This window comes from Petaurus breviceps, unplaced genomic scaffold, assembly GCF_028583685.1.
Source record: "Petaurus breviceps papuanus isolate PSGF00001 unplaced genomic scaffold, PetGlider_PUasm1.0 90591, whole genome shotgun sequence".
NCBI classification, from domain to species: Eukaryota; Metazoa; Chordata; class Mammalia; order Diprotodontia; family Petauridae; genus Petaurus; species Petaurus breviceps.
In genome coordinates this window covers 52,732-69,635 of record NW_027187280.1, presented here as the reverse complement: position 1 = coordinate 69,635, position 16,904 = coordinate 52,732, and the positions used below count along the sequence as shown (strand labels likewise).

Sequence of the window (16,904 nt, the reverse complement as noted above, 5' to 3'; positions counted from 1 at the left end):
GCTCATTTAGACAGTGTAGTTCTGGAAAGCTGGATGCCATATATACACTTAGATCTCTAACAATGGCAGGGTTATCAAGGTTTGGCTTTGGTTGATGAAAAATCAATTCCCCCATAGGAATGGGGGGAACAGGGAGGGATACACACATGAGAACATGGCAGGAGGTAGGGTAGGAACCCCAACACTGCTCCCCACCACTGAGGGATGTCTTTCTTTCCTCATACTTAGTTCTTGGTTTAATTAGTAATAACTGTCTCCTTTGGCAAATAGGACCGACTTACCATTTCATCAGGGTCCAGGAAATAGCAGATGGGTGTCTCCTTTTTATTCGGTGATCTGATAATTATCCTCCCATCCAGGTCAAGGATGGACAAGAAGTTCAGAGTAGGGATGGTGGATAGTTTCTGAATCGTAGGGTCATAGGATCATGGCATACCTGAGCCAAAGGATCCATCCAAAGAGGATACTAGCTTCAAGCCCCTCCATTTATAAATTAGGACACTGAGACCCAGAATGAGGAAGAAACCTGTCCAGTACCACACAGCAATTTAGTGGCAGAATTCTGTGCTTGAATGATGTGTCTGGACCCAGGGTAAGAGGAAGCATGGTATTGTCCCAACACAAAGTAGAATCCTTGAAGTGAAGCCCTGACCATCCATCACCCTGACCACACTAGGCCTTTCAAGGAGGCCCTTAGGACATCCCTCCTCAGGGAAAGAAAGGCTTAGACAGGGAACCTAGCACAGAGGACCTATAGAAAAATGGGTCTTCATGTCAGTAGGGGTGACATGAACTCCTGCCTCATCCACTTCAGAGAACAATTGGGGAAGCCATCTGATCAGGATGAGGGCATGGTGTTACCAATAGTTTCCATCCCTTTCCTGCTTTGTGAGAGTCCCATCTCTTCTCAGTGTCTGGGCCTCCCCAAAGAGTTGCAGGAGCCCATTGTTAGGAGCTGCACATGGACAAAGGAGTGTGGTGAAGGTGTGGTGTCATGTGGGGGTCCATGCCCTTTCACTTTGGTCACATATGGCCTGTTAATGAAGCACTCCCTGCTGCTACCCACAACTACTCCCTCCCTCCCCTATACATGGTGCTATTGAGACCATGTGGGCACACACTCACTTGGCCCCAGATCAGGAATGCTAACGTAAGTTCCAAGTTGAACCGTATTTGTACTTCAGCAGAAGATCTTGACCCTTTGCCGCTTTTCCTCATCTCTGCCTAGACCAGGCCTCACTTACCATTAGCAGGAAGAAAGAGAGATAAGCGTCTGGCATATTGCCTCTTTGCCAACAGGGCAGTAGGGGTGGGGGGTGGAAGGGAGAGGCAGGTGGATGTGTCAAATGTCTCAAATTCCCACACACACACACCCACATACACATGTGGGGCCTCTGGACTGGCTAGACATTGCTTAACTACTTAACAAGGATGATTATCTAACCCTGGAAACTATATGATGGTCCCCTGGGGTGACCTTCTTCCCCATCCTACTTGGCAAGGGGTACCCTGTGCATCTTCAGCTGAAGACATGTTCTATACCCCTTACCCAGGTACAAAAATTCCTAGTTTTAGCTCTGTGTGCCCTCTTTTCAAAAAGATTTAGAAGCATGGTTTTGTAGGAATGCAATGCCTACCCATGGAAGATAGAGATTATAGAAACTCAAGGGGGAGAGAGGAGAGGTGAGAAATGGGCTATAATAGCATCTCTAAAGCACTGTGTATGTGCATGGCCATGCGTATACACATATGTATGATCTCAAACAGAAAAGATAAATATCTCTAAAGATAAAGATCTTCCTGCTTTTCTATTCTGAATTGGGTTTTTTGTTTGTTTCATTTTTGCTTTTTGGAGGGCAATTGGGGTTAAGTGACTTGCCCAAGGTGACACGGCTATTTTTTGTGTTAAATATTTGAGGCCGAATTTGAACTCATGTCCACCTGACTCCAGGGCCGGTGCTCTATTCACTGCACCACCTAGCCACCCCTATGAATTGGGGTTTTTGATGAAAAATGTTAGGTTGAAAGAAAAGTTGGCTGGTTTGGGTGCAATCAGAGACTGTGGATATCTCAATCAGTTCCAGAACTCTGCATGTCAAAGACCACGGACTGTTGCGACTGGGAGGGTCAGAAAACACCAATCTAGAATGCCACCATTGGAAGGAACCTTAGGGATCATCTAGTTCAGTGCCTTACTCTTTATAGAGACTCATGAAGATGAAATTATTTGCTCCAGGTCACATAGTGGAAGAGTGAGGAAGGCACCCAAGCCTTTGGGGACTGTTAATTCAGTGCTCGTCCATGACACTGTGCTGCCAACATCAAAAACCTTCTTTTTTCATTCAAAGATCATCTCAGCACCAGTCACCAAGACAGAGTCAACAGTGCTGTGAAAGAATAAGTCAGATATACTGATCCAGACCCCCACACTCACCTGTCTGCTTGGGAAAGTTAAACAATGCCACCAGTGCAGGGACAGACGTATTTATTGATAGATAGGTTAGAAAGAACATCTACAGACTAGGAAGTTCTCTTGTTTTTCTACTCTTAGTTCCCCTCCAGTCAGATTTAGGAGCAAACTTGGTGATCTCTCCTTCTGTCATCTCCATCTCCACTGACTTCCTTTTATGGATGGGTCTGCTGAACCAGGAGTGGCAGATATTCTAGAATTAGGATGATGTGATAGAGAGAGCACCCTAGAAAAGGAAAAATCAAACCAATATCCTGGATGAGAAGACTGTGGTCCAGCACATGGAGCAGAGATATATGAATTTATTGGTGGAAGTATTCCTTCTGTCTACATGAATCACAACCTGTATGCCTGTATGCCTTGGCAGAGTGTCACTAAGAATCACTATGGCTAAAAACAAGTAATAGTCCAGTGACCAGCCTGCTGGTCTCTCTCTGAACCCTCTAGGCTCAACCTCAAATGGCAGACATGGTCTCTCACCCAGCATGTAGCTACTCTGTTGTACTTTGGTAGGCCCAAAGATTAAAAAATGAATGGGATCTTCGAAATAATCTAGTCCAGTTATCTAATCTTGTAGATCAGGAAACTAAAGTCAAGTGACTTGTCTAGGTTCCATGAAGTTATTTTATTAAGTGCCAAAGTGTGGATTCAAACCCAGGTCCTCTAACTGCAAGTCCAGAATTCTTCCTATTGTGCCATACTACCTGCTTCAAAACTTCATTCTCACTGGATACAACTTCTCTGATAATACTGACTGGAAAGGTGACCCAAGCTGCAGGCTGAGGGCTAAGAGCCTCCATCAGAGGTGAATAATGTTGCTAAGGACAAAGCAGTATCAACTGACTGAGACCTGATGGAGAGTCAGATCGATAGTGGCCTGGTCTCTATGGCCATGGCAAAGAGAGAAATTTGAGGCCGTGTGATTGCTTTAATTTCCCCTTGAAAATTGCCTGATCAGCTGAAGCTTACACCTGTCTCTGAATTGTTGTGGCCAAATTTGGTGTTGTGTGATGTGTTGGTGGTGGTGGTGGTGGTGGTGGTGGTGTGTGTATGTGTGTGTGTGTGTGTGTTAAATGGCCTAAATATATGCAGACATATGGCTCTCATGTGAGGCAACATGTGGTTCAATGGAAATAAGATGGGACACCAGTCACGCTGCTTTTGGACTTGTTTGGATCTCTCCATCATGCCTTCCTTCATCTGGAAACTCATCATTGGGAAACCTCATCATCCTGTAAGACTGGGTCTGCCTGGTCCTCACATCTCATCGATATACCTTTGTTCCTCTAAATGGTCCCTCTTACTGGAGGGCAGGGCCTTGGACTGCAGGACAGTGCTCAATCTAGTTTTCCTCCACATTTCCCATCAGTTACACTGACTTTTGAACTTCTCTAGAACTCTTCACCATGTCCCTGTGCTTGGTACCTTCTCCACTACCCTCCGTAAGGCTACTCCCTACTTTTCAGCTTCCTTTTCTGTTATCTAGAGGCAGCTAGTGTCACAGTAGATAGAGTGTTAGGTCTGAAGTCAGGAAGATCTGACTTCAAATCCAGCCTCAAGCACTTACTAACCATGTAACCCTGGACAAGTCAGCCAACCTCTGTTTACCTCAGTTTCCTCATCTGTAAAGTGGGAATAACAGTATCTGCCTCCCAGATGTTGTGGGGATGGAATGAGATAAATAATTGCAAAGTACTTAGCACAGTGCCTGGCACATAGTGCTATATAAATGCATTATTATTATGATGATCTTAGATTGTAAGCTCATTGAGGGAAGGACTGTCTTTGTTTTTATTTGTATTTGTATCTCCAGTACTTAACAGAGTGTCTCCCACGTAATAGATGTTTAATAAATGTTTATCAATTGATATGATTTGGGAATCCAGAGCACTAAATTCTAGTTTCAGATTTACTATGTGACTTTGGGCAAGTGGCTTTCCTTCTCTGTGCCTCCCAGATCAATATTCTTTCTCCTTCATTATAAGGCCTCCCTAAAGCATCACTGTCAGAGATTAGCAGAATGTTTTACTCACCTCGATAGGAATCACTTTGGTTTCAGTATATCCAAAGTTCTTAAAGATGGACAAGGGAATTCCATTCCGCAATAAACCTTAAACAAAGCACATGCATTTGAGTAGAAGAGGGCCATCCCCAGGAATCCACCATTTGCGTTTTACAAATCTCGGCTTCTGAGGACAGGCCCTGGAAGCTCCACAGTGGATATATCCTCACTTCCACTGACTTGGGCCTTCCTGATACCCTCCCACTTCATGCCTTTGGGCAGCTTATGAGAAAGGTGCCACCTTTTGATATCTTTTTTCTGTTCCAAACCCCTTGATGACTCCCATGGCCAACAGGGTAAAATTCTCTATCTTTGCTTGATCTGTTCCTTAGGGAATCTCCTTTCTCTCTCTTTTTCACTGTGGGATTCCTACCCCTCCATTAAAATCCAACTCAAATGTATATTCTCTAGGCAGGTCTCTGATCTCCCCTTTCCCCTTCCCCATTTCATAAAATATATTGTTCCTTAAATGTTACTTAGCATCTTGTTTGACCCTGTAATGCACTTATATAATAAATATTGCATATTGCAGCTCTCTATGCTTGTATTTTATTCCATGATAAACTATGAGTTCTACAAGGACAGGAACTATATCTTATTTTAATGCTATTTGTCTGCCTTAACACCTAGGACAAGGCCCTGTGTACAATATGCACTTAATGAGTATTGATTGGCATTCGAGGCCCTTCAAAATATGGTATAATCTCCTTCCATCCATTTATTTCCAGTCTTGGGTTCCAATTATTTGCCTACTAATCCCCCAATTCAATCTTCCCAATGACCCACAATCACCGTATATACATTCTTACCTCCTAGCCATTGTTCAACATGTTCCCGTGCCACTGCTCCCACTTTCTCTCTAAATCTACCCATCCCTCAAGGTCCAGGTAACATCTGGCTCCTCCAGGAAGCCTGACAGGTTCCACCCCCTCTAACCACCTTGAGTGACTATGCTTACCATTCTGGTTTGGCAGCAACACAGCAAATAAGATTTCACTTATCACCTTCCCCATAAGTTCAGGCTGCAACAAAGAAAAATGAAGCCTTACACTCTTTCCTATGCAATGATTCTTCTCCATAGCTCTGTATGCTTCAGCTAGTCCCAGGGGAAATAGGTAAGGGAGAATGTATATGAGGGACTTGGCTGGGGCCAGGGCAGGGAGGAGGGGAGAATGGATAACTGATTGAGGTTATCCCTACTGCTAAGTGGAACAATTGAAATCTTATGTCCTCTGGTGGGTGAGTAGGAAGATCAGATAAGAAAGTTGGTACATTGCTACTGTTGGGGGTGGGGAAGTTAAAAATCCTTAATGGTGGTACCAGGACAAAGAGGAGAGAGAGAACAGAAGATGGCACCATCATAGGCTTTGTCAAGCTTCCCACATCATACCAATGACCCTGGTGTATAGATGTGGCCTAAGAAGAGATCTCTTTGAGGAGCCCAACCAAAGAGGAAACATCTGTAAATCCTTCTTTGATTATCCACAAAGGCTGTGATCCCTCCCTGCTTGAAGGGAATTCATTCATCCTCAGTGTTCTCATAACCTTTGGACTGGATCTTCTTTTGTCCTCACACTCTACCTTGTAAATGCTCATTTGTACAAGTATACTATCTCCTTTAATAGACTGTGAGCCCCTTAAATAGCAGAGGCCATGGCATTTAGCATGTTTGTGCAACCCAGTACCAACCACATGGTCCTAAACATAGTAGGTACTTAAATGTTCATTAGATTGAATTGAAGTCATGACCTTAGTCCTTGGAATCATAGACTTACAGAGCATACAGGATCCTTAGAGATCTATAATATAAGTGAATTAGAGGTTCAGACACGGTGCTAAGTGACATTTGAGGGAGAATATAGAGATCTAGAAGTCTAAGTCTCTTATTTTAGCAATGGGGACACTATGACCCAGAGGAGAATACTCCCAACTTCACTGAGGCCAAATCTACATAAACGATGTGAGCCAGCTTGATGAGGATAAGAAAAGCCCTGGCCTGGCAGTCAGGAGCTCTAGGTTCAAATTCCAACATTCAAGCAGATTGATTTGCATATGTGTGTCCTTAGATAAGCAGCTTTCTTTATCTGGGTCTCTGTTTGTCCCTACCTTAACATCCCCTCCCTACTCTGTGACCTAGAGAAAAGTTCCTTTGGCATAAAGCTGGCCATCAACTTCGAACAGGTAAGAAGACACCATCATTTGACCTTAGAAGTCCAGGACCTGGAATTGGCTTTTAAAGACTTAATTAGATGACCTCTAAGACTCATTTCAGGTTGGATAGTTCATGATTTTCACTCTAATTGGAGAATATAGACAATGGTTTACATAAGTCAGACCTAAAACCCCATCCAAGAAGGACTTTTGTTTGTTTCTGTTCACAGCATTTGTACAATGGTGGGCACTCAGCACTTAGTGTAGAATGGAATTGATTTAGACACTTGGTCTCTAGGACCCAAAGTGCCTGGGCTATGATGATGTTTGGGGAAAGTTGGTCTTAGACAAGTCATTGAGACTTCTGCCTTTTCTTTGAACAAGTCCATTTTCAGGGAAAAGGTATTTTGTCCCACTGTGACTCCAACCCAGGTTCTCACTTCAGTCTCTGGTGGGTGCCAGACTTAACACTGACCAAATCAAAGACTTACACTGAACAAGCCAGTTCCCGAGTTCATCAGATGGATACGTTCAGAGCTGTAACAGAAAAACCAATGTCAGGATAATCTTTGAGGGTAGAAACTGTGATTTATTTAAATTTCCAATGCCCCTCAACACCTAATACAGAGATTTACAGAGAGAAGGTACTTTGATAAGGGTTTGTTGGATGAATAAATGAATGAATGGTGTTTTATGTTTTTACCTGATTCCTTTGAGGTTGAAAAAGAGTCTGTTCCCTTCAGTGTAGAACTGACCTTCAGAGGTGGCTTCCTGTAAGAAAAAAAAAGTCTTTGTGATTTGACCTGAAAAGCTAGAGACCTTGAATAGAAACAACTTTCTAAAAATAGGAGCTTAAGGGGCTAAGAGAGCAGGGGACTGCTACTATAGGAGACTGGGGCAAAGGTCAAAAGTTCAAGTGCCACATTGAGACATCAGCTCCCATCTTGTCTTCAGAAGAGGTAACGGGCATGGAGGCATTTTGGAGAGTGGTAAAACAGAAGGAGTCTTAGATTCAGTGTCAGAGATCTGGAGTTTGAATCCACTCTTACTAGGCTACTTACTGCCCTTGTGATCCTGAGCAAGTCACTTTAAACCTGTCTCAATTTCCTCATCTGTCAAATTACAAGAGTAGACTAGTTAACCTCCAATATCTCTCTTCAAGCTCTGCCAGTCAATACTCTGAGGTCCTTCACATCTCTGCTTACCTGAGAGATACCAGAGGTCACCTAACTTCCCTGAGCCTCAGCTTCCTTATCTATAAAATGGGGAGTGGGTTGAACTAGGTGATTTCTAACTTCCTTTTCTAGCTCTAACTCTGTGATTCTGCATTATAAATGTTCCTTCTTGCTCTGACATTCTCTTTTCTCTTTTCAAAGGTCCCTTCCAAGGCTGATATGCTAGAAACCCACAAAAGACTTTGCCAACTTTGCCAAGGGGTTTTGAGATGATCTTGGCCGTTGGCCAAACTACTTACAATGCCCAAAGTGAAAAGAGGCCGGGTGGCGTGGTTGGTAGCAAACACCTCAAATACAATCATCTGGGCTACGGTGGCACTACCAGGTTTCAAGGTGATATCTGGAGGTTCCTGGGTGAAGATCTTCACAATCTGAGTCGGTTCCAACTGTACGGAAGCCTGAATAATGATAACAACTCATTAAGACTCTCACAGTTTACAGTCCTTCTTCACAACAACCCTGTGAGGTATGTAGCATGTGGATGTATTATCCCCGTTTGAGAGATGAGTCAATTAGCACCAGAGGAAAAACGTCAACTTTCCTGAAAATCCTCTCATAGGATTCCCATAGCCACTCTATGAGCAAGGCAGGACAGGGATAGGATTATTTTCATTTTGCAGGTATGGAGAGTGAGACTCAGAGTAGGGCTTCATAAGGATGAAGGACCCAAATCTCATGTGATTCTACACCCTAGAGATGGGTAACTCCAGTGACCTGGATCACTTGAAACAAGCCTGCAAGCATAATTTTTTTTTTGAGTGAAGGATATAGGCTTAGGACACAAGATATGAGGATAAACTTTGGGTAATACAAGGAGAGGACTTGGAAGATGGGGGGAAGTGAGGCATTGGCTTTGGAGAACATGTAATTTTTTTTTATTGGTTTGAGGACTATTACTAACTCTTGATTTGTTATGTGAATGTACAGGAGGAAGAGCCATGGATACTCCCTCCATATCCCCTCCCCCAGTAGACAATCCAAAAACCATTTCTAAAGGGAAAAGTTAATTAGCTGATGCTCTCCCATCTGAAAGCCTCCACATTTTGGTTTTCAGATGGGAAAAAATGATAAAAACAAATAAAAATCAAGCTGATCTATAATGGAAAGAGAACTTGGTTAGAACTGAAGGGAATGATTTCAAATTTCAGCTCTCCAACTGGGATCTTGGATCCTTTCTGGGTCTGTTTCCTTATCTGGAAAATGAAAGGGTTGAACTAAATGATCTCTACCATCTCTTCTAGTTCTGATGTTCTATATTCTAAGGGTTCTTCCAGGATCAAACTTTCTGATCCTAGTTATAAAACAAAAATAATTGAAGTAAGGTTAGGTTTGTTTCTAATCTTCTGCCCTTTTCCACCGGTAGTCTCAGCCTAGACAGAAGGAAAAGATAGCCCTAGGAGCCTCCAATAGGAAGCAAAAATTTCTATAGTGTTTCTCAACTCCAGAGTATAAAGAGGGAAAAGAGACTCCAAATCTACTACACTAATCAGTACAGAAAACTTTTCTAGGCCAGCTGAGTCCTCTAAGTCACCCTGTTCTGCCAGAGACCCTTTACCTTCCATTATAAATGGAGACTGGACTTGAATTGCTGCCATACATCGCAGCTAGGTTTAAGGCCTCAGGGATTACAATTTCCCAGATAATGGTGGTCATTACTTTGCATTTTTGGAAGGGGAGGCTAATAGCTGCATTTAAACTCATCTTCCTTCTTCTCTAGTTCAATCATTCCTACCTAGTATTTTTCCCACAGTCCCCTAATCCACCATCTATACAAAGCCCATCATTATGATAGAGTAAAAAGAACCTTGGATTGGGAATCAGGTGGTCTGGACTTACATTCTAGATTGGTCCACCATTTTAGTGCTAGCTCTTTGTAAACCCTAAAGTTCTATATAAATGCTAGCCATTAAATAAACTTGGGTAAGTCACTCTCCCTCCCCCTCCCCCAACACACACACACACACACACACACACACACACACACTCTCACTCACTCATTCACACTCACTCTTACCTGAGCCTCAGTCTTCTCAACTATAAAATGGGGATAATACTTTATTTACACTACCTACTTCACAGGGTTACTATAAGGAAAGGTTTCCATTTTTGGAGTCAATTATCTGCTGTCCTTTTTCCCTTCTACAAGGCTCTACCCTCACTCAGCATAAGCCTGCTCCTTCTTCTCCATGATAGCCCTTCAGAAATTGGACATCAATGACTGTGTACTTAGAGCCTTTCCTATCTTCCTTCCTTTTCCTCCCCTGCCTTAGCTAAACACCCCCAGTTTTTACAACTATTCCTCATGTAACCATAGCTCATCTATGTCAAACCACAAGAACAAAGGACAAACCACAACACACAACCACACAACAACCAGCCAGCACACTTTAGGCTGATTTGTATTTGTTCTATCTATGAACCACTTTGTGTGTGTGTGTGTATGTGTGTGTGTGTGTATGTCTTCAGAGGCAATGGCCATCCCTCTGAAAGCTATGCTGCACAACAGTGCTTCTGGAGAGGGAGGCAGGTATCTCAGAGCTGAGGAGATACTGAGTCCCAAGAACGGGGCAGCAAACAGCCCATCAGAAGGATCACTTAGATAGGGACAGTTGGTTTGACCTTGGGCTCCTTGAGCCTATCCCATCCTGGAGCAACTGCAGACAAACAGACACTTTACTTAAGAGATGTGGAAAATAATATACAGAATAGACTAACCTTTGTATTGACTTTATCGAGGACTGATTTCAGCTCACGAGCCAACTCAGGAAGCTAAGGATAAAAAGAGACCAAAGCTTGTTGAAGGTTGAGTGATATGAGAAAACTGCTTTTCTGCTTGTGGGATCTTAGGAAAGCCCCTTCCCCTCTTTGGGCCTCAATTTCCTCATCTATAAAGTGGAGGTGAGAATCTCTAAGGTGTCATCTAATACTCAAACTTATGGCAATAATGAATTAATGGATGAATTAGAATGGAATGGAAAATAGATTATGGAAATTTTCTCAGTTACAGTGAAATCAAGGAGATAGTATTCTGAACAGTTCCCCATTCTTGGAGATAAATGTAATTCACAGGATAAGAGTTAGAAGGCAATTCAAAGGCTGTCTGGTTCATACTATATATGAACATGAATACCATCCATAACATATTCAGCCATGCTGCTTACTCATGCCACCAATTCGAAGTGTGATTGTGAAGTCCTGGTGCCTCCTTTGTATCCCACCAGTCAGACAGTCAACAAGCATTTATTAAACATTCTCTATGTGTAGGGCACTGTGCTAAGCTCCAGGGAGACAAAAATAGGCCAAACAATCCTTGTTCCCCAGGAGCTCACACTAAAAGTATGTATGTATAAGATATAGACAGAGTAGGGGAGGCTAGGTGGCACAGTGAATAGAGCACCAGCCCTGGAGTCAGGAGAACTTGAGTTCAAATCTGGCCTTAGACACTTGACACACTTACTAGCCGTGTGACTTAGGGCAAGTCACATAACCCCAATTGCCCTCCAAAAAGCAAAAAGCAAAAAAAAAAAGATATAGACAGAGTAAATAGCAGGCAATCTCAGAGGAGGAGGAACTAGAGCAGAGATTGGAGACAGTCTATAAAGGGTGTTAAGTGTGGAGCAGAGGAGTTTGAATTTTATCCTAGAGGAAAAAAGGGACCACTGAAAGAGGCAGGAAGGGACCATCTCTAAGCAGGTGAGTGATATGACTGAGACTCTGCATTTGAAAAAAAAAATCACTTTTGTAACTGTGTCGAGGATGGGTTGGAGAAGGAAGACCCTGGAGTCAGGAAGTCCAATGAGGAGACCACTGTTGTGATACAGGTTAAGAGGTGATGGGAACCTGCATTAAGATAGTGTCTGTGTGGGTGGAGATTAGGTGAACGATGGATGAAGTCTTGTAGGAGATTTTCTCTTCCTCTCACAAAGGAGGGAAATTTAGAGGGGGTTGTCTTTTTTTAAAAAATCAGTTAGTTGTTGCAGTGGATGGAATGCTGGGCCTTGAATTAGGGATTCCTGAGTTCAAATCTGGTCTCAAGATACTTACTAGATGTGTGATCTTGGGCAAGTCATTTTAATCAGTTTGCCTCAGTTTCTTCAAGTGGAAAGTGGGGATAATAGCAGCACCTATCTCCCAGGGTTGTGAGGATCAAATGAGGTAATATTTGTAAAAGGCTTAGTGTGTCTGCTTAATAAAAGCTTGTTTTTTCCCCTTTTATCAGGTGGGAAGTTGAACTGGATGCTCTTTTAAGCCTCTCCAAAATTCTTCAATGCTGTGATTCTACCCACATCTCATAGGCAGCCCCTCCACAAGGTTGGGGTTCCTTACCACAGAGTCCAGAAGAACTGTTAGCTCCTCGACAGGCAGCATGTTCCCAATGATGGCGTTCACCACATCCTGTCTCACTATGAAACTGAACCCAGAGACATCTGACTTGGGCATTGTCAGAGAGCTCGTGTCACTGAAGACCTTGATCACATTTCCTGATGAGTTCTGCAGCTTAGCCTGGGGAGACATATGGAGGAAGCCATGAGAGGATTCCACTTGTGTGGCCTCCTCAGTCTGAGCCCTGGCTGCATCTCTGGGTAGGAGAGCACAGCTGGCCCAGGACTTTCTGATCCCAGAGTTACCAGTAAGAAATCCACAAGGATGCTACGGGGACCAGCTTTAGGGGCTAGGAGCCTCAGAGCCAAGCTCATGCCCTAGCTGTGAGGATGAGTTGATCAGGAGAGCCAGTCACTCCCCTGCTTTGGAACTCAGGTGTTTTCCTCTGAAAAATGAAAGGATTGGAAATAGATGATCTACAATTCACCCCAGCTCTGGCATCCTCCATTTAAGGGCTCCTCTAGCTTTGACAGTCTATGTTGTAGGTCTTAAGAGTTCACTCATTTCCAACATTCTATGATCTGCATTCTAAGATCCTTTCCAACTGACAATATATGTTCTTTTTTTCTAAGACAAAAACAAAGTTAAAAACAAACTATTCAAAGGGAGGTTGAATCTATATATTCTGTAAAACTATTGAGAGACAATGTGACTTGGTGGTCAGAGTGTGCTTTAAAGTCAAGAAGACCTGGGTTCAAGTCCCATCTCTGATACATGGGCAGTGTGACCTTGGACAGGTCACAACCTTCCAATACTCTAGGAAACTCTAAGGCTTTAAATTACAGAGAAGCTACCATCTCTATACTAATGATATCATAGTTCTAAACCTGCTTGAATGGAAATAAAGTTGGATGGAATATGGTTCTACCTATCTATCTATCTATCTATCTATCTATCTATCTATCTATCTATCTATCTATCTATCTATCTATCTATTTCTAGTCCCCAGGGTAAACATAACCTAGAGGGAAGGAAAATGGAAACCTCAGGGTGAGTGGTTAGCCCCAAATTGGAATGGTGCTGATTACATATTGCTACCAAGAATAGTGAGCCTGAGTGGGGAGGGAGCTTGTTTTGGAGAGTTTCAATATCTTTTTAGGGCTTCAAAGGGAGCCAGAATCTAGAGGACTTTTGAGTTTTATTCAGTGTGCACATCACTCCCTCATTCTACCTAGGAAGACATAACTGTCTTCTTAAAGACTTTTAAGGGTTTATCTATACCTAACCCTTGATAGGTTAAAATAAGCATATCAATGATTATCAGTGGCCAGCTATACTCACATTCAGATCTAGCTCAAAGATGCTATCCACATTTGAAGATGACAGGACCTCAAAACTAAGGAAATTGGATCCAATTGGCACTGGTACTGTAAGAACATAGCAGAATATTTGGTGAAAATACACAGCATGCTACATATAGAATACACTGGGCAATAGTATGAAGTACTGGAAATAGAAATAGTCTAAGGGGCTTGGGGAGGTCAGTGTCTCTAAGAGTTCTGTTCCTTAGATTTCTGTCATTATGTATTTTAAGGTCCCTTCTAATTCTGGCATTCTATTTTCTAAGGCTCCTTCCAGCTCCAACATTCTATGTTCTCAGGTCCCTTCCACCTCTGACATTCTTTGACCTTATGTTTAAGATGTATAAGGACTGCTGCTTTGAGATTAATAACCTGATTAACTCATTAGTCTGTTAATAGCCCTGCAAGACTACTGCAGGGCCAGGGAAATGTGAAAAAGGGAAAGAAAGGGAGATAGAAAAGGAAAATTATGGCATCTTGACTTAAAGAGCTTAGAATGTAATAGGGAGAGATTGGATAAAAAGCCAAGCCAATTTCCCTGTAATTTAAAAGCCTCCACAATCTCCCCTCCAGGGTACCTTTCTAGCCTTACTCTCTTCCCTGATGTGAAACTTCTGCCCAAAAAGTGCCACCTCCTTATACTGCTCCCACCAACAGTTTCCTGCTGTTTACTTGTTTCAGTCATGTTTCTACTCTTTGTGACACCATTTGGGGTTTTCTTGGCAAAGGCAGTAGAGTGGTTTACCATTTCCTTCTCCAACTCATTTTACAGTTGAGGAAACTGAGGCAAACAGGGTGAAATGACTTGCCCAGGGTCACATAGCTAGTAAATTTCCAAGGCCAGATTTGAACTCAGGTTTTTTTGACTGTAGGCCTGGAGTTCTATCCACTGTGCCACTTAGCTGCTCCCAAAGGTTTCCACCTATGTAATTTTTCCACTCTATTTCCTCATATATAGATTCCTTTCCTCCTTATCTCTACTCATCCAAATCTAATCTGTTTTCTAGATGCTCAGCTAAGGTTCTATCTTCTCTAGGAAATTTTCCTTCATCCCAGTCCATAGGCAGGACTTTCTGGAGTCCCTTCCAGATCTAAAATCCTATAGTCTTTCTTTGACTGGACTTCTCCAGCTTCCTTCCTTCCTTCCTTCCTTCCTTCCTTCCTTCCTTCCTTCCTTCCTTCCTTCCTTCCTTCCTTCCTTCCTTCCTTCTTTCCTACCTTCCCTCCTTCCTTCCTCTCTCTTTCTCTCTGTCTATCTGTGTGTGTGTATCTGTCTCTCTCTGTCTTTTGGTCTATCTCTGTCTCTGTCTCTCTCTCTCTGTGTTTCTGTCTGTGTCTGTGTCTGTCTCTCTCCCCTTTGTCCATCTTTCTCTTCTTTGTTTCTCTTTGTCTTTGTCTCTCGTCTTTGTCTCTGTTTATCAGTCTCTCTCTCTGTCTCTCTGTCTCTCTCTCTCTCTGTCTCTGTCTCTGTCTCTCTGTCTCTGTCTCTGTCTCACATAGCACCCCCATGTGGCCAGGATGAGAATGGTACCTAAAACCTTGGTTAAGTCTACAGTCAACAAATGGGAACCTCTGACCCCTATATTCCTATACATTTCCTCACTTCAGAAAGGCAGCTCTATTTTGGTGATCCTTAGACTTCTGTCATTATGTATATTAAGGTCCCCCACAAAATCTACATTCCAGTCTCTCCCCACACTGCCCAGGAATGGTATCCAGATTTTACTTCTCTAAATCTCAGGTTCCTCATTTGTAAAATAGTGATGATAATACACGTACCAATTGTAAAAGTTTGTCTGAGAAAAAAATGTTTTGCAATTGTAAAAGTGCTGAAGAGGTGTGATTTTTTTTTTTTAAGCAATTGGGGTTAAGTAACTTGCTCAGGGTTACAGGGCCATTTTTTGTGTGTGTGGGTGTTAAGTATCTGAGGCCAGAACCAATCCTGGGTCCTCCTGAGTCTGGGGGCTGGCACTCTTACTCACTGCACCACCTAGCCACCCTGAAGAGGTGTGATTTTTTTGTGAGGGAGAGGAAGTCTGGATCCCTGTAATTCAGTAGGTGTAGGAATGCAGAATGGTAACTCAGATGTAATCCTAATCTGTAGCTTTAGAGATTTGCTTGAGGACAATGAGAAGTTAGGTGACTCAGCAACAGTCTTGTAGTTTGTGTGTGTCAGAGGCAAGACTTGAATCCCAGGTCTTTTTAACTCTATGGTCCTCTTCTATCCCTTATGGCAGGATGCATATCTCTACTGAGGATGATGCTGGTGATGGTAGTGGTGGTGGTGATGATGGGACAGAATGGTATAGTGGAAAGAATACTGGTGGGACAGGTAGAGGATCTGGGTTCAAATCCCACCTCTTCCACTTTTTATCCATGTAATCTTGAACAAGTGACTTCCCTCCTCTGGGCCTCAGTTTCCTCTTCTGTAAAATGAGGAGGATGACTCCTCAGATTGTTTCTGGCTCTAGATATATGAGCCCTAAGTGAAGCTAAACTCTGTTGCCCTCTAACTTCCAGTATTGCTCCTAGTTCTTACCTCTGAGGTAAAGCAGGACAAATGCAACTCCTGTGCTCTATGGAGTGAGAACCCTATGGGAAGGGTGGGAAGAAGACCTTTCTATCATATTCCTACTTACTCTACATGGGACAGGTGGAATGGATGGCATGAGGAACCAACATTCAAGCAAGCCTTCAGGATTACCGCAGGACTTTATGAAGTGTTCAACTCCAGGTAGGTGACGATACTTGATACTTTCCCAACTTGCCTTGTTCTCTGCTCATTGAAATCCTTCCTTTCCTTCAATGCTCCTCTCAGCTGCCTTTCCTAATTTCCTCTCTCCCTCCAGCATAAAGTGAGCCCTCCTTCACTGGGTTTCGTCGGTATCTCTCCTTGGCACAAATATTCCACTTCAGTATTTCAAAAAATTGATTGGATTTCATTGGCATGTGTCCTCCCTTCTCTGCTAACCCAGTCTCCAAACTCTGCCCTTTTATTGGACAGTCTTAATTCCACACAGAACACTAGAAGAAAACCACCGGAGTATCGCATCCAATGTTGTATTTATCTGTCTCTGTCTTACTCCCCTACTGGGCTATAAGCCCCTAGAGAGCAGGAGCTACATCTGTGCCCAGGTACTCATGACAGGGCCCTGTGCATGGCATGTGTTTAATTTGGTGAATTGAATTCCCAGAAGATGGAATGTTTCTCTCTCTTCCAAGTTAATTATGCTGCCTAGAAGCCTCTGGGCTTCTATCTGCACTAGAATTTCTCTGAAGAACTTCAGATTACCCCAGATCTT

General features: G+C 43.0%; 1 protein-coding gene across 1 annotated transcript in view; it reads right to left on the bottom strand.

Moving 5' to 3' along the window:
* Positions 1-2,468: 2,468 nt before the first annotated feature.
* Positions 2,469-16,904, bottom strand: part of BPIFB1 (BPI fold containing family B member 1) — a 59,809-nt gene continuing 45,373 nt past the window's right edge. Inside the window, exons 8-16 of the mRNA XM_069063493.1 lie at positions 13,583-13,668; positions 12,245-12,421; positions 10,634-10,687; positions 8,158-8,316; positions 7,387-7,454; positions 7,175-7,220; positions 5,491-5,554; positions 4,504-4,580; positions 2,469-2,696 (exon numbers count right to left, since the gene is read on the bottom strand). Coding sequence (XP_068919594.1) covers positions 2,670-2,696; positions 4,504-4,580; positions 5,491-5,554; positions 7,175-7,220; positions 7,387-7,454; positions 8,158-8,316; positions 10,634-10,687; positions 12,245-12,421; positions 13,583-13,668 — 758 coding nt within the window. The 3' untranslated portion in view covers positions 2,469-2,669. The remainder of the gene's footprint in view (positions 2,697-4,503; positions 4,581-5,490; positions 5,555-7,174; positions 7,221-7,386; positions 7,455-8,157; positions 8,317-10,633; positions 10,688-12,244; positions 12,422-13,582; positions 13,669-16,904) is intronic.